The 17851-nt window shown below is 45.3% G+C and overlaps 1 protein-coding gene and 1 pseudogene across 5 annotated transcripts; both read left to right on the forward strand.

Moving 5' to 3' along the window:
* The first annotated feature begins 2267 nt into the window (after positions 1–2267).
* DGKA (diacylglycerol kinase alpha) lies at positions 2268–17816 on the forward strand. Of its 5 annotated transcripts, XM_036454572.2 has the most exons (23): positions 2268–2417; positions 2832–2905; positions 3313–3445; positions 3691–3765; positions 4234–4283; positions 4639–4713; positions 4874–4993; positions 5107–5221; positions 5755–5843; positions 5973–6092; positions 6297–6395; positions 6596–6679; positions 6921–6994; positions 7158–7232; positions 7648–7733; positions 7824–7913; positions 15226–15386; positions 15618–15682; positions 15910–16000; positions 16541–16739; positions 16832–16952; positions 17143–17203; positions 17460–17816. In XM_036454572.2, exons 1-23 carry the CDS (start codon positions 2354–2356, stop codon positions 17541–17543), a joined length of 2205 nt encoding a protein of 734 aa, XP_036310465.1. In that variant the 5' UTR covers positions 2268–2353; the 3' UTR covers positions 17544–17816. The 5 variants fall into 5 exon arrangements, with proteins under 5 accessions (XP_036310465.1, XP_036310466.1, XP_036310467.1 ...); XM_036454574.2 differs by lacking the exon at positions 2268–2417 and having other exon boundaries at positions 2832–2919; XM_036454573.2 differs by lacking the exons at positions 16541–16739; positions 16832–16952; positions 17143–17203; positions 17460–17816 and adding an exon at positions 16332–16511 and having other exon boundaries at positions 2270–2417; positions 15910–16074.
* Positions 12419–12519, forward strand: LOC118730991 (annotated as a pseudogene).
* Positions 17817–17851: the final 35 nt, after the last annotated feature.

A 17851-nucleotide genomic window follows, 5' to 3' on the forward strand; every position in this document is an offset into this window, starting at 1 on the left:
GATGGACACTCTGGTGTCCCATTTAACCATATTTGTATTATTTGTATTATTATTCTCAAAATATGACTTCCTAACTTGACACAGCTATTTGTACAACCAATATGGAGCACCTACAACATGCTGGGCACTATTTTCAGCATTGGCCTGCAGACTGAAGAGTCCTGTGTTCGATTCCCCAAAAGGGTCTCTCATCATTGAGGTTTCTGTCTCTCCCTCTCCTTCTCCCTTCCTCTCTGAAGTCAATAAAAATATATTTAAAAAGCAAGAAACAAAAGATTAAAGAAATAGAATTTTAAAAATAGTAAGTTACATTTTAGAACTTACATTTTAGTAGGAGAAGACAAACAGGAAAGAAAACAGATGGGTATGATGGGTATGAGACTTATTAGGATGATCACTTAGTAAGTTATATAATGTCTAATCACTGGGGTGAAACTAATACAATAGATGTCAACTGTAATTGAAAAATAAGAAATGGTTTAAAGAAAAAAAATAACAAGATAATTTCCAGTTGTGGTAAGTTCTATAATAGAAACAAAGGAAGGAGCTATGCACAGGAGGGGACTGCTTTAGAATGATCAGGGAAGGACTCTTGGAGGAGCTGACATTTCAGCTTTGGCAAAAAGTCAGCTCTGCCCACGAGAATGGAAGGGTGTTCCAGGCAGACAGAACAGTAAGTCTCATGGCCCTGAGCAGGGAAGAACTTGGTATGTTTGCAGAACAGAAAGGAGGGCAGTGAGACTAAAAGGCAGTGTGTGAAAAGGAAAGTGTTGCTCAGTGGTTGAGCATCCACACATGAACCAGGAAGTCAAGGTTCAATTTACAGTTAGGGCATATTTGGGGACTTCAGGCTCAATCCTCTGTAGGGGGCATGCAGAAGGCAGCTGGTCAATGACTCTCACTCCCTCTCCGAAATAAATTTTTAAAAGTTATATAAATTTTATATATATATATAAAACATCACAATTCTCTGGTATAAGCTCTTTGATTCCTGCCTTGGAAAGTCCCAACCTCCTTTCGGAGCTCTAGTGTCTTCATCTGTAGAATGGCTACACCCATCATTTTTTATCTCATAGAATTTCCTTTTAATCGTTAATACAATAACTACTGTTTCTCAAAGGCTTTCTGTATGCCAGGCATGATAGTTGGTACTTTTTATACATTATTTGACAATCCTCACAACTGTGATAGGTATTATTCTCCCCATTCTACAGATGTAATTTACCCAAATCGGACAGTAGTGTCAGAGCTAAAAATAGAACCCAGATATAGTTCTGTTTGACTCCAAAACGGTGCTGTACTATGCGGTGCTATGCTAATGTGAGATATTGTTATTTCTGTTTTTGAATCCTCAAGGCAAGTTGCCCTCTGCTACTTGGTCTCTGGGCCAGTGGTCAGTATGATCCACATGATGGCTCCTCTTTGGTCTCTGAGTCCCATAGCTAGGAATTGGGGCTCCCTCAACCTGTTAGCCAACCTAGGTGGGTAGTGGGAAGACTCCAGAATCTGAGAGTCCCGCATTCAGTTCAACCCTGCTGCAACTGGGAAGCCAGGCAGATAGATGCTGTCTCTCTCCCCTAACTCCTCCCAATCTCACGTGCCCGGCTTCCCCCCTTCCTCAGCGGAGCTCCGCTGGACGCTGGCGAGGCGGGGCCGGGGTTGGGGACCCCGCCAGAGTTGGTTCTGTGTCGCGCGCTTCAGGAGCGCTAGAGGTCGTTGAGGGGCGTGGGTGGCTCGGGGAGTGGGTGGCAGAGCTGGGGACCGAGGCTGGAGGCGCAGCAAAATGGGGTCCTGGCCAGGAAGGCGAGCCATCAGTAGAGTGAGAACCACCCGGAGGGGGAGGGCCGGGACTGTGGGGTCTGCGATGGAGAGCACAGGCTTGGGAGAGACTGCAGAGATTGGGGGAGGCGGAAGAAAAGGGAGAAGCTGGCGAGAGACACACTCACGAAGCGGGTGTGGGGGCGGGAAAGTGAGAGTGGTCAGAGATGAATTAAGACAGACTGTGGGGCGAGGGGAATAAGAGAGCTGGAGTAGGATCCAGAAATGGAGGAGAGAAAGAGATGAGTCCAAAACAGACAAAGGACAGACTGGAGATGGGGGGTGGAGGGGGGTAGGGGGACACATGGAGAGGAACACAAAAGGAAGAGACTTAGGGAGAGACTCAGAGATAGGAAAGAAGAAAAATAATAGTGGGAGCGGAGAATTAACTGAGGAGACACCAGAGAGCCTATGCTGGCTCTTCCAGCCCTATACTCTTGTCATCCTCCAGAGCTACTCTTTGCAGTCGACATCCAGGCGCCATAGGCACTACTACCAAACTATCTTTGTGGCCATCCTTGCGAAAAGAAGAAAGATGGCCAAAGAGAGCGGTCTGATAAGCCCCAATGATTTTGCCCAGCTGCAAAAATACATGGAATGTGAGTCTTTCTTTCCATCCTTTAGCTCTGGAGCCCTTTCCCCAGAGAACTCCTCTTCCTTCAATTTCCCCCTCACCCTCAGTTTCCCCAGGGATTTTGAACCAGTCAGCTCCTAAGATATGCCTCTGACTAGGAAAGGGAGGAGAGGGAGATGGGGAGGTGTCCGGGGTCTCAGCTCTCCATCTACCGTCTCTGAACCTTGGCTGCCTGCTCCAAGCCTCAGAGATGAAAAAAACAGGGGTACCGCTTTGGAGGACCTGAAATGTTTTTCTCTTCTGTATTTCTGTGTATGTCAGACTTTCTTCTTTCTTTGTCTCACTTGAATCTTTTTTCCTGGTGGATGTCTGGGAGGGACACTGGCCAAGGGCAGGGAGAGTTAGACTAATGCCCTTCTTCCTCTTCTTCACACCTTAGACTCCACCAAGAAGGTCAGTGATGTCCTAAAGCTCTTTGAGGATGGTGAAATGGCTGGATATGTCCAAAAAGATGTGAGTGGCAGCTGGTAAATCTTTTCCTGGACCAACTCCTCCTATCTTTGTTTTTGTTGTTGTTTTGTTTTTTTGGTGTGGTTTTTTTTTGGTGTGTGTGTTTTTGTTGTTGTTGGGGTTTTTTTTGTTTGTTTGTTTGTTTGCTACACCATTGGGATCCCCAATTTCCAAGGATTATTCTGCGCCCACCCATGCTCTCTTCCTCCCAATATTCATTGATTTTCAGATATTGCTTTAGGACAAAGCAAGAGGTTCTATTAATTCAGGACTCAACCTAAGAAATTATACTCCTGCCTTGGATTCTTCTCAATTCTGCACTTACTGTCTCTGTCCCCACTACTCCCAGTTCTTCAATTTTTAACTCCCATCCTGCAGACTCCCCAGGATAATGGTTGCTCTCATCATAGGCCATTGGGTATGAGGGATTTCGACAATTCCTGAAAATCTATCTGGAAGTGGATGATGTTCCCAGTCACCTAAGCTTGGCACTGTTTCAGTCCTTCCAGACTAGTCACTCCGTAGAAGAGACTGTAAAAAAAGGTATGGTCACATAGGTGGGAACGGGCCCAGCTTTCTAAAGGAAAGTCATGGGTTTTGGGGTGAGAGTTGAATCGAGTCACATGTTGGGGGTAGGGTTAGGGGTCAGAGGTAGAGGTTGGCCTTGCTGGTGTCTGGGAGCTGGAAGAAGGAAAGTTAATGGGAAGAGTTGGGACAAACAAAGGGAAAGAGAAGAACCAGAGTGGATGGAGCCCCAACCTCAGATTTGCTGTACTTTTTGTAACCAGATATGGTCTGTCTCAGCGATGTCTCCTGCTACTTTTCCCTTCTGGAGGGTGGCCGACCAGAAGACAAGCTAGAATGTGAGTTGCCATTCTGGACTGGGGGAGGGGAAGAAAGGTGAAGGGAGAGAGGGTGTTCCCCCTCCTTCCTTCCCTAATTTTTTCAGGATTCCTAAAGACCGACAGGGCCCTACAAAGGTGGGGCCAGAGAGTGGGCCCATTTTCTCTGTTCCCCCAGACTCCTTATACCTAATGCAACCCACCATAGTCACCCGAGTTCCTATGCTCTGTACATTTTCATGTAGGTGGCCTGGGGTGTTCTTGGGATATAGATGGTGTGTAGTATCTCCCCTATCAGGTTCATTGAGGGTGGAATCCAGACCTATTTCCCCTCCTTTTTTGTCTCCCTTTTCAGTCCCAATCCCAAGCTCTGGGCTCTTCATCTAAAAGTTTTCTCTCTGTCTGTCTCTTTGTTTCTCCTGTATTTTATTGTGAATTCTTTGGGCATCCCTCACAAACTGACCCTGGCCCCCCTAAAATACCCCACAGTCACCTTCAAGCTGTACGACATGGACAGAAATGGGATCCTGGACAGCTCAGTGAGTTGGGGGACCTGTATGCTGGGCAAGGGAGTATGTGTCCATTTGTCTATGCCCTCCTGTCCCAACTCTTCCAGGATCTTAAGAAGCAGAGGAAGCTAGAGGGAGAAGTTGAATCCTGTAGAACTAAATTTGGGAGTAGGTCCAAAGCTCTTGACGCCTAAAAGAGGAGGTTGGAGGCATGAATTGGGGACTGCCTTGCAAACATATGAACACGCCTAGACTTAGCATAGGGAATCCTGAGAATGAGAGATGGGTCTGGGGTGGAATCCAAGAACTGATTTCTAGAGAACGTGGTTTGAATGGTGGTAGTGAGGTGGGATATGGCTGTGGCTCTTGCTCTCTTGGCCCACAGGAAGTGGACAAAATCATCACACAGATGATGCGAGTGGCTGAGTACCTGGATTGGGATGTGTCTGAGCTGAAGCCGGTAAGGCAGCTCTTCCTTCATGTCCCTTCTTGTATTTTCTCCCTCGTGAGTCTACTTTACCCTCGACTAGGATGGCTGGTCTGGGTGTCCTAGGGGGCCATGGAGAGATGTCAAGTCTGAGGGACCACTCACACCAAGAGTCTCCCCATTCTCTGCTCAGATCCTTCAGGAAATGATGAAAGAGATTGACTACGATGGCAGTGGCTCTGTCTCCCTAGCTGAGTGGCTCCGGGCTGGGGCCACTACCGTGCCACTGCTAGTGCTGCTGGGTCTGGAGATGGTGAGTAGGAGGGACTTTTGAGGATGGTTATGACAGCTGCCTTGGGTTGTGCTTGTCAGAGGTTGGTTTTCTAAGGGCTTAGATACTCCTTAGCATTCACTGTGCCCTCCTAGACCCTGAAGGACAATGGGCAGCACATGTGGAGACCTAAAAGGTTCCCCCGACCAGTCTACTGCAACCTGTGCGAGTCAAGCATTGGCCTTGGCAAACAGGGCCTGTGCTGTAACCGTGAGTGATGGGGCCTGGGAGTGTGGGAGCTGAGGGGCAGCCCAGCTCTCTGTGGGAGCATGGCACTCTGAACTTAGTGTCACCTGGGTTTGAATTCTGACCTCTGCCACTGACTAGTTACGTGACCTAGTTAAGCCTTAATCTTTCTCAACTGAAATCATTGTGAGCACTAAATAAGTTGTTGCAAGAAAAGTGCTTCATCCAGTGCATGTACCTACCATTAAGTCTGCAAAAATAATTAGTTATTATTATTGTTCTCTCTGGGCCTCCTTTGGATCATCCAACTCAGTTATTGGCACATGGAGGGAGTAGGGGGTAGTCCTGCAGTAACAATTGTTCTCTTAGGGGAAGAGTGAGCAAAAGGCATAGGTCTTGGAAGTGAGCCCCCACCCCAAACTTTAATTATCTACCACACCCTCACAGCAAGGGATTTTATGTCTATTTCAGTGAGTGATCCTACCTCACCCCCAGGTAAGGAGGAACTAGAGAGAGGGGCTTTAGCTAAGTCTCTGACCTTCTTTCCCCTTGCCCAGTCTGTAAGTACACCGTTCACGACCAGTGTGCCATGAAGGCCCTGCCTTGTGAAGTCAGCACCTATGCCAAGTCTCGGAAGGACATTGGTGTGAGTGACCCCCATGCCTACCCCATCACCATCCACAGCCTGGCCCCAGCCCTTGACCCATTGCTACCCTCAGCCCTTCCCCAGTCCTTGCTCAGACCCTCTCAGACTGGGATTGCCTTTCTCCCCAAGGTCCAATCACATGTGTGGGTGCGAGGAGGCTGTGTATCTGGAAGATGCGACCGCTGTCAGAAAAAAATCCGGATCTACCACGGTCTCGTTGGGCTGCATTGTGTATGGTGCCACCTAGAGGTTAGTCAGAGGCTTTTTCTACAGGCTGTGCCTTGGAGCACCGGGCTTAACTGCCCTCTCTTCTCTGTTAGACTTTAGTCTTCTATGCCTCCCAGACAGCATATCCTTTACAGCCCCTAGGGCTTTCTTTTCAGTATCAGATCCCCAAGTTGAGAAGTGTTGAAGTTCTTTCCACGATCTCTCCATGCCCACCTTGTCTTTCAGATCCATGATGACTGCCTACAGGCTGTGGGCCATGAGTGTGACTGTGGGCTGCTCCGAGATCACATCTTGCCCCCGTCTTCCATCTATCCCAGCGTCTTGGTGAGACCTGTGGGAAGCGGCTGGGAGGGGACAAGAGTGCTTCTCCGGTTTAAAAATACCCACACACACACACACACACACACACACACACAATGCCATTTAGACCAGAGAGCCTATACTTTTAGGACTCAAGTCAAACTCTCATCTGTTTAGGGATTCACACATAATCCAGTTTTCCTTCCCTTTGCTTCCCTCCCTAGGCCTCTGGACAGGAGCATAAAGGTAGCAAAACAAGCCAGAAGATCACGGATGAATTATCCTTGAGCACATTTGAGGCTCTGCGGGTACAAGGCTGAGAGGGTTGGGCTTCGTGTGGTGGGGGATGGTTTTCCTTCCCTGGAGCCCTCCTGTGGGGAATGAAGTGGAAACCTGGGGAATTGTGCCCACTCTCCAGAAGCCCCACCCTGGTAGAGGAGGGGAAAATATATCTTGGGGGAACGACAGCTTTCTGCCCCTGTCTCCAGGGTCCATGTGAACTCTAACAAAACCCTGCATTCCTTATCCTTGTTTTCTTCCCCCATGCAGATTGACCCTGTTGCAAACACCCACCCACTTCTGGTCTTTGTCAACCCTAAGAGTGGTGGGAAGCAGGGAGAGAGGTGAGAAACCAATACTGAGTCTTCTGAGATGGAGGGAGCAGACCAACAGGATTTGGAATCTGTGTATATAGGGAGGACTTTCCTTGAGGAGGACAGCAAGAAGGTGGAGTTCAGAAACTCCATCCCCTGCCTGCCATAAGCTTTCCTTTTTCCCCTCAAACAGGGTGCTTTGGAAATTCCAGTATCTGCTAAACCCTCGACAGGTGTTCAACCTCCTAAAAGATGGTCCTGAGCCAGGGTGAGTGTCAGTTGGGAGCTATATCCCAACATTTGTGTGTGTCTGCCTATCTGTGTATGTTGAGAGAGCAGGAAAGATTGCATGTTGGGAGGGGAGGGCCAGGGGACCCCTAGAAACCAGAATTCAGAATGTTGTTTTTCACTAGGGTCACTGAGTATCCTCTCCTCTGAGTGCTCTGCCTCATCATTGTTCTGCTCTCAAAGGTTGGAGATACCAATTTCTCCCTGACTACTAAGGAGTGGCTATAAACTATCCCCATTGTACCTTTTCTCTGCCCTTAATAAAGATACGTCTTTTGACATAGGAGAAGGGGATTATAAAGAAAGTCCAAAATAGAAGTAATCTGCCCGTCCAAGAGTTGGGTAGCTTCATTCCAGTTATCGTCCCTCATCTTCTCTTTCATCTTTTGTCTCAGGCTTAGATTCTTCAGAGAAGTTCCCGATTGCCGGATTTTGGTGTGTGGTGGAGATGGCACAGTAGGCTGGATCCTTGAGACCATTGGTCAGTGCAGGGAGCACTCCGGGCAGGGCACTCGGGCAGTGGCCTTCCAGAGCTAACTCCCTCCATGCATCTCCTCACCTGCCTCCCCAGACAAAGCCAACTTGCCTGTTGTGCCTCCTGTTGCTGTGTTACCCCTGGGCACTGGAAATGATCTAGCTCGTTGTCTAAGATGGGGAGGAGGTAAATGACTAGAAATTTTTTCTTGGGTAATGGATGGAGTTGGGTTGGAAGGGAAAGATACCTAGAAAGCATCTAGGTGTCTGGTGTACAAAGAGGATTGGGAAGAAGAGGTATAGATGGGTGGGTACCAAAGTGGATTGTCCCAAAAGACTAGAGCTTTGGAAGGAACAAGGATCACAGTCTGAACTTAGAAATCTAAAAATCTCTTTCAGTTTCTCCCAACTAATTCTTAGGGCCCAGAGCATCAGGGAAAATGGGGGTAGAGGGAGGCAATGTGGGGATAAGAAAGGTTGTATAGAGCTAAGCCAGCTCTGGTCAGTGTGGCTCAGTTGGTTGGGCATCATCCAGCGCACAGAGAAAGGTTGCTGGTTTGATTCCTAGTCAGGGCACATGCCTGAATTGCAGCTCGATACCCAGTAGGAGGCATGCAGAAGGCAGTGGATTGATGTTTCTCTCTCTCTCTCTCTCTCTCTCTCTCTCTCTCTCTCTCTCTCTCTCTCTAATCAATGAAACCATATTTTTTTTTTAAAAACATGTAAGCCAGATGCCAAGTGATGGAACTAGTAGGGAGATTTGCCATGACTCATCCATTCATTCAACCAGTTAATCAGGTCATGTATTCATTCATTATAATTTATTCCCAAGTGTATTGCAACAGTCTCCTAACTGCACTCCCATTTCTAGACTTTAGCTCCTTTAAAAGAGAGTTGCCCTGACAGGTTTGGCTCAGTGGATAGAACGTCAGCCTGTGAACTGAAGGGTCCCAGGTTCTATTCCAGTCAAGGGCATATACCTTGGTTGCAGGCACAGCAGGAGGTGTTGCTCTCTCATAAATGTTTCCAGCTCTCTGTCTCTCTCCCTTTCTCTCTGTAAAAAATCAATAAAATACATTTTTTTTAAAAGAGAGAGAGAGAGAGGGAGAAAGAGTTGAAGGTATTAGTAGTTAAAGAGGTCAGTGTGGGGCAGGTTGAGTTTGAGGTATCTTGGAGTTGAGATTTGGATTCAAAGTCAGCTCTGAGATGTCACAGGAGATTATAGAATAGGGGTCTGCTAAGGAAAATAAAATGTTTTAAGTGGAAGAAATTATGTAAAATCATTGGAGCCACTAAACAATGTGGCGGTGCATTAGGGGAAAGTGTGTCATTCATTGTGACTGGGACATAAGGTGTGAAATGGGGAATGGGGAGAAGAAGGCCTGAGTTTACTAGAGTCCAGATTATGGAGGGTCATGAATGCTGTGCTGAGGAGTTTTTAACTTCATCTTGCTGAAGATTGCAAGCTGATAGTCCACAGAAGTTATTTGTACTGTCTACCTTGCAGTGTTTTAATTTTTTTGACCTTGCTATTTCTAAGAAGTGGATTATGTAATCTTCAATTGCCCACAATCCCTGGGCTTCCTACTATTCACTCATCCACTTGACCTTTCTAACAACTAAGGCATATGAATGTGCAATCCCTGAACTGTAGGGAGCTCTTAAACTCATGAAAGATATGTATATATATATATATATATATATATATATATATATATATATATATATATATATAAATATTATACTCTTGTCCAGCCAGTATGGCTCAGTGGTTGAATGTCAACCTATGAACCAGGAGGTCATGTTCAATTCCCAGTCAGGGCACATGCCTGGTTGTGCACTCAATCTTGTGTGGCACGTGAAGAAGGCAGCCAGTCAATGATTCTCTCTCATCAATGTTTCTATCTCTCTCCCTCTCCTTCTTTTCTGAAATCAAGAAAAAATATATTTAAAAGTAAAATAAAATATTATCCCTCTCTATATAAAATATTATTCTAGAAATTAGAAATATCTTTGAACACATATTACAATGTAAATTTTTGGCCAGATTTTATTTGTTTGTTTTATTTTGCATTAATCCTCACTGAGAATATTTTCCCATTGTTTTTCTTTTTAAAATATTTTTATTGATTTCAGAGAGGAAGGGAGAGGGAGAGAGAGATAGAAACATCAATGATGAGAGAGAATCATTGACCAGCTGCCTCCTGCATGCCCCACATTGGGAATTGAGCGTGCTACCTGGGCATGTGCCCTTGACTGGAATCGAACCTGGGACCCTCCAGGCCAATACTCTATTCACTGAGCCAAACCGGCCAGGGCCCCATTGATTTTTTTAGAGAGAGTGGAAGGAAGGGGAAGAGACTCAGAGAGAGAGAAACATTGATGTGAGAGACACGCATTGATTGGTTGCCTCTAGCACGCACCCCAATCATGGCCATGAGGTAGCAGCCACATGTTTGGTAACTAATGGGTTGTGGAGGAAGAGGTGAAGACCAGTCTAAGACATTTCCTAGGTCTGTGGACTGAGCAGATGAGATGGCATTCATTAAGATATGGGATACAGGAGGAGGACCAGTTTTGGGAAGGAAGATTCATTTTTAGACATGCTGCATTGAGGTGACAGTGGAGCACCCAGATAGAAGTGTGTGGTGGGAAGTTAGAAATCAATGTTAAGAATTTAGAAGAAAAGTCAGGGCTGAAGATACGTATTCGAGAGTCATCTGCTCCTGGGAAGTAATTGACATGCGGAGAATAGAAGAATTACCAGGAAAAGAGTTAAGAGAGAAGGTGGATGAGGACAGGAAGATCCTGGTAATCACCCTATTTAAGGTTTGAGCACAGGAATATGAATTATTAATGGAGTCTATATTAGTGATCTGTTTCTGCTATAACAAATTATCACAAACATTTGTTTTAAAACAACACAAATTTATCATCTGAACATCCTGTGGATCAGAAGTTCAAAATAAGTCCCACTTGCACTAAAGTCAAGGTGTTGGCAGGGCTGTGTTTTGTTTAGAGGCTCTAGGGGTCCTCTTTTTACTGATAAGGACCCCTATGATGACCTTGGGCCCACCTAGATAATTCAGGATAATCTCCCCATTTTAAAAGTCCTTAATTTAATCACATTTGCAAAGCCGCTTGCCATGTAAGGCAACATATTCACAGATTCTGGAGATTAGGATGTGGACCTCTTTGAGGGGCCATTCTGCTGCCTACCGTAGAGACTAAGAGGGAGCGTTGGAGAGGGTCCTCTGTAACTTAGAGGGTGCTATTTTAGAAGCCAAGTGAGTAGTTCCATGAGTTAAAATAAGAACTGAAGATATGTTATACTATTGGTTTTGGCAGGAATCATTGGCAATCTTTGCCAAAAGAGTTTTCAGCAGGGTTGTATGGTGAAAGGCAAATTACAGAGGGTTGAACCATCAATGGAATGTGAGGAAGTGAAGACCCAATTTTGTAATCTTTTTCTTCCTGATTACAAAAATACTTGCTTGTGGTAAAATATACTTCAAACATTTCGGATCTACATGCCAAGAAAGTGAAAGTTCCCTGTAATCTACTCCCTAAAGTTTTGGAGTCTATTCCTACACGGTTTTCTTCGTAGAGACATAATAATCTATTTAAACAACAAGGTCGTTTTACAGATGCTTTTCTTCTTCTTCTTTTTTAACTAAACAATTCATCTTGGTTGTCATTATATTTCTTTTTTTAAAAATATATTTTTATTGATTTCAGAGAGGAAGGGAGAGGGAGAGACAGATAGAAACATCAAATGATGAGAGATAACCCGGGCATGTGCCCTTGACTGGAATCAAACCCAGGACCCTTCACTCCTCAGAACACACTATCCACTGAGCCAAACCTGCTAGGGCTGCCTCACTCTTTTTATTACTGAATAGCACTATGCTTTGTGAATGTTATTATTTTTTTTTTGAGAGTTTGCTTATTAAAGTTAGGATAGTGAAACCAGGAAGAGGTTAGGATAGAAAAAGCAACAGGAGAGAGACTAGGCGAGGCTGCTTTAGCTCTCTAGAACTGTTATAGGAAAAAAAGAAGTGAGCCAAGGTGGGGCTGCGTTCGCTCACTGGAAAGTCAGAGAAAGGGGGCAGGTTCAGAGCGTTAGCCTGGGAGGAGCAGCTGCTGCCCATGGCTCCCCTGATTGCAAGTCTCGTGGGGACTGTTAGAGTTTAGGAGAGGCACACCTTTTGGGGAAGAAAAGCATGGATGTGCTCCTGGGAAGGAAAGTGCCTGTCATAATTTATTTAACCAGTCCCCTATTGATAGACATTTGGGTAGCATTTAATCTTTTACTACAAACCATCTGCAGTGAACACTGCACACAGATGTGAGAATTTCTCTAGGAGGGATTTCAAGAAGTGAAATTGCTGGCTCCAAGAGCATAAAGATTTGACAGTTGATTAGTTATTTTCTTAAAAAATAATAGTGCTTGCTTGAGCAGTATCTATATATATAAAAGCCTAAGCAACCAAACAACTGGTCTACTGGTCGCTATGAAGTGCACTGACCACCAGGGACAGATGCTCAATGCACAGGATCAGGCTCCCTCCTGTCCGGATTGGACCTGCAGGGATCAGGCCAAAATTGGCAGTCTGACATCCCCCAAAGGGTCCCAGATTGTGAGAGGGTGCAGATCAGGCTGAGGGACCCCGCCAGTGCACAAATTCATGCACTGGGCCTCTAGTATATACTAAAATGGAATGATACAGAGAAAATTACCATGGCCTCAGTGCAAGGATGACACACAAATTTGTGAAGTGTTCCATATTAAAAAGAAAATAATGCATCAGTACATTTTCACTATAAAAATTTTTGAAAAGTGAAATGTGTAAGTCTTCACATATAGGTCTCTTCCTTATTCCTCACCAAATTCCACATTCCTCCCACTGTTTCCTATTTGTACTCATTTTTTGTTTTCACATGCACACACATGGAACTTTTAAACAAACATAAATGGGATGATGCTATCTAGATTTTTCTGGTTCTTTTTTCATTGCATAATGTGTCTTGGAGATCTTCCATGTTAGTACCTATCGATTTCATTTTGCGTTCAGTAGCTGCACATTAATTCATAGCATGGATTTGCCACCATCTATATAACCTTCCCTTAGTGATGGGCATTTAGATTTTTCCCAATTTTTTGCTCTTTTAGAAGTACCTCAGCAAACTTACATGTATATCCATTGCTGTGCACTTATATATTAGTTTCTGTAGGTGAAATTCCTAAAAGTGGAATTGCTACATCAAATGATATGTTTTGATAAAATTTGATAACATTTTGATAAAATTGTCAAATTGCCTTCCAGAAATGAAATAACAATATATGCTCCAGTCCTAACCGGTTTGGCTTGGTGGATAGAGCATTGGCCTGCGGACTGAAGGGTCCCAGGTTTGATTCTGATCCAGGGCACAAGCCTGGTTTCAGGGTTGGTCCCCAATGGGGGCCGTGCAGAAGGCAGCTGATCTGTGGTTCTCTCTCATCATTCATGTTTCTGTCTCTCCCTCTTCTTTCCTCTCTGAAATCAATAAAAACAAAAACAAAAACAATATATGCTCCAACTAACAGCAAATGAGAGTGCCAGCTTATTCACAATCTTTTTAACACTTGGTTGTCTCAATCTCTTTATACTTTGTTAATCAGAGTATCTTTAATATGCATATTGTCCACTTGTATTTCTTTTTTTTAATTTATTTTATTATTATTTTAAAATATTTTTATTGATTTCAGAAAGGAAGGGAGAGCAAGCAGTCGAAACATCAATGATGAGAGAAAATCATTGATCGGCTGCTTTCTGCACACCCCACACTGGGGATCAACCCGCAACCCAGGCATGTGTCCTTACCAGGAATCGAACTGTGATCTCCAATGGCCAGGCTTAAATATATTTTTACTGATTTCAGAGAGGAAGGGAGAGGGAGAGAGATGGAAACATCAAATGAGAGATAATCATTGACTGGTTGCCTCCTGCACACCCCTCTACTGGGGATTGAGCCCGAAACCCAGGCACATGCTCTTGTCAGGACTCAACCCCCATACTCTTCAGTCCACAGGCTGACGCTCTATCCACTGAGCCAAACCAGCGAGGGCTGTATTTCTTCTGTGATTGGCTTGTTTGCCAATTTTTCTATTGACTTTATAAATATAGAATTTGTAAGCTTTTTATGAATGTTGGGGAAGTTAATCTGTTGTCTGTGTTGCAGAAAATGTTTCTCAGTTTGTATTTTGTCTTCGTTGTTATTGCTGTTAATCCTCACTGAGGATATTTTCCATTGATATGTTTTAGACAGAGTCAGAGGGTGGGGGACAAACACAGAGTAACATTGATGTGAGAGAGACACATCAATTGGTTGCCTCCTACACATGCCCTGAACGGGGTAGGGGATTGAGCTTGCAACTGAGGTACATGTCCTTGAAGGGAACTGAATCCAGGACCCTTCAGTCTGTGGGCAGACAACCGGTAGGGGTTTGTGTCTTTTTTTTTTTTTTTTAAGTGTGTTATTTATTTAACCATACAGAAGTTTGTAAATTTAATATATTTGTGTTAATCAGTCTTTCCCTTTCTTGGCTCCTAGCTTTGTATTATGTTTTAGAAAGGACTTTTCCACTCAAAATAGTTAAAGCATTGTGCTTTCTTTTTTTTTTTTCTTTTCTTTTTAAAAAAAATATTTTTTTATTGATTTTTTACAGAGAGGAAGGGAGAGAGAAACATCGACCAGCTGCCTCCTGCCCCCCCGCCCCCCCGCCCGCCCCTGGGGATGTGCCCCCAACCAAGGTACATGCTCTTGACCGGAATCGAAACCGGGACCTTCCAGTCCGCAGGCTGACACTCTATCCACTGAGCCAAACCGGTTTTGGCAAAGCATTGTGCTTTCTTCTAGTACAAATTCTGCTTCCTTTTTTTACATTTAAATTCTTTGATCCATCTTGAATTTATTTTGGTATAAGGAGTAACTTTTACACCCAGCACATTTATGAAATAGGCTTATCTTTTCCCTAATTACTTGAAATGTCATCATATACTAAATTCTCATATACACTTCATTCTATTTCTGGGCATTCTGTCCTTTACTTTTTATTCTATTTACTGTTATCACACTGTTTAGACAGAGTGTCGAGAGAGAGAGAGAGAGAGAGAGAGAGAGAGAGAGAGAGAGAGAGAGAGAATATGAATTTCCCCCATTCATCGCTCATTTTAACATTTTTCTGGCTATCTTCTCTAGTCTTCCAGATGAACTTTGGAGTTATTGTTAGATGAGTACACACATTGGAAACACTCATCCTTCATGACAGTGTGGAGAAAAGGGTCAGCAAGGCCCATCCATGTCCAAGCACCCTTCCCTTCCACTGGCAAGGGCTGAGAGGGTCTGCAGGATCAGGGCAGAAGATCCCTGGGAATTTGTGGAGCTAGGAGCTTAGAGGAGGTCCCTCTGGGACTTGGGACTGAGTGCTAACCTGTCTTCTCCTCCCCCCCCCCCAGGCTATGAGGGACAGAATTTGGGGAAGATCCTCAAGGATTTAGAGACCAGTAAAGTGGTACATATGGATCGATGGTCTGTGGAGGTGATACCCCTACAAACTGAAGAAAAGTGTGACCCAGTCCCCTTTCATATCATCAATAACTACTTCTCCATTGGTGTGGTCAGTGGAGTGGGCAGGGGGGAAGAGAGGAAGTAGGGGTTAAGCAGGCACAGGCTGGAGGAGGGCAGACTGGGAAGGTAGAAGCTGTACACAGGAAAATTTGGGGTGGGGCCAGTGGTGTGAGTTGCGAGAAAAGAACATAAGGCATACTGCTCCCAAATGGGGAAGTTAAAGAAAGTTCTGTGCTAAGAGGAGGCAGGCCTCTGATCTTACGTGCCCTGAACTCCCCAGGACGCCTCTATTGCTCACCGATTCCACATGATGCGAGAGAAATATCCTGAGAAGTTCAACAGCAGGTGAGAGAAAGTGGGGGTGGGGGTAGACATACACAGAAGCAGGGACCAGTTGTGGCCAAGTGTGACCAGAGCACTTATATGGGCAGTGACATCTTTAGGACAGCCCTCACCCCAAAGGCACCCCGTTCTGCATGGGTATGGAGTCAGGAGGTTGATGCCTTTCCCTGTCACGGCCAACTGCATAATTTGTCCCTTCCCTACTGGGTCTTGTGTTGGGGCTGATACAGAATGAAGAACAAGCTATGGTATTTTGAATTTGCCACATCTGAATCCATCTTTTCAACATGCAAAAAGCTGGAGGAGTGTTTGACAGTCGAGGTGGGTATGATGAAACCTAACCCTACATCCTTTTCAGCTTTTTATACCTTAGTTTCTCCCTACACAGGTGCCTCAAAAATTTCCCATATATTTTTTTTTTATAAATTTAAAATATATATATATATATTTTATTGATCTTTACATAGAGGAAGGGAGAGAGACCAGAGAGCTAGAAACGTCAATGAGAGAGAAACATCGACCAGCTGCCTCTTGCACACCCCCTACTGGGGATGTGCCCACAACCAAGGTACATGCCCTTGACCGGAATAGAACCCGGAACCTTTCAGTCCGCAGACCGACGCTCTACCACTGAGCCAAACCGGTTTCGACAAAAAATTTCCCATATTCTTGAACCTGTGCTTTGACCTCCCAGCTCTCCAATTTTGAATTTCCAAGTTCTCAAGATTTACCAGTCCCTATTTCTCTCCAACCCTTTCGAAACTCAAAATTTTGGCTTTCCCTGTTGGTCATTTGGTGGAAGAAGAGGTCACAGCCCTTGATTATGTCATGAAGTAAGGATCTGTTTTCTCCTATTCTCAGATCTGTGGGAAACCACTGGATCTGAGTTCCCTATCTCTAGAAGGCATTGCAGTCCTGAACATTCCTAGCACGCATGGTGGATCCAACCTCTGGGGTGATACCAAGAGGCCCCATGGGGACACCCATGGGATCAACCAGGCCTTAGGTTCTGCAGCTAAAATCATCACCGACCCTGACATCCTGAAAACCAGTGTACCAGGTGAGAGGAGCAGCTTTGGAAGTGGAGTGAGCGGGACTAAGGGGAAGGCACCCTGCTTCTGCAAAGCTTATCTCACTACTTTCCGCCCCCAGACCCAACTGACAAGCGGCTGGAAGTGGTAGGGCTGGAGGGTGCAATTGAAATGGGCCAGATCTATACCAAGCTCAAAAATGCTGGACGTCGGCTGGCCAAGTGCTCCGAGATCACCTTTCAGTAAGGCAAACTCGGGCCAGAGGCTCTGAGGGAAAGAGTTGGGCTGGGAGCACCTGGGACATGGGAATGGTGGGGAGGGGCTGTCCTAGGAGATCTCAGTGCTAAAGGGTCTGAAAGCCAATCTAAGAAATAGAGACTTGGTATTTGGTTGGCAAGGAAATCTCCACCAATCTACCTTGGCCTCCCACAGCACCACGAAAACCCTTCCCATGCAAATTGATGGAGAACCATGGATGCAGTCGCCCTGTACAGTGAGTATTGCCTAAGCCTGCCAAAAATTGAACCCTCAGGCCCCATGGATCCTAAATCTCCATTCCATAGCTTCTTTACTTCCTCCTGATGCCTGGAGTTCCCCTGTGCAGCATTCCTCTCATACCCTGTCTTCTCAGCCCCTGGCCTTCCTACTATGAATGGCTTATCTTGGACCCCAGCCACCCACCCTGAACCCACAGGTCTTTCCCCAAGAAGACCAGGTTCTGCATCTGAACATGCCCTCTTCCCTTTCAGATCAAGATCACCCACAAGAACCAGATGCCCATGCTCATGGGCCCACCCCCCCGCTCCTCCAATTTCTTTGGCTTCTTGTGTTGAGGGGGGACACCTCAGCCTCCAAGCCAGCCTTGAACCCACCTCTCTGGACTCTACTCCGTAGGCTGTGTATACTGCTGCCACACCCTCCTGCCAGCTCAGGGCAGTGTTCCTTCACCCTTACAGTATTTATTACCCTGCACCACCTCCACTATTTCCCACACATATGTGTGTACACACACACACACACACACACACACACGCCACAAACTCATACATTGCAAGTGCCTCATCTGAATAAAATGACTTTTCCCCCCTCCCTGGGGTATCTGTTAAGTGAGTGGTATACCTCCTTCCTTTATTCCCTCACT

Source organism: Pipistrellus kuhlii, unplaced genomic scaffold (genome assembly GCF_014108245.1).
Source record: "Pipistrellus kuhlii isolate mPipKuh1 unplaced genomic scaffold, mPipKuh1.p scaffold_m20_p_3, whole genome shotgun sequence".
Classification (NCBI taxonomy): Eukaryota; Metazoa; Chordata; class Mammalia; order Chiroptera; family Vespertilionidae; genus Pipistrellus; species Pipistrellus kuhlii.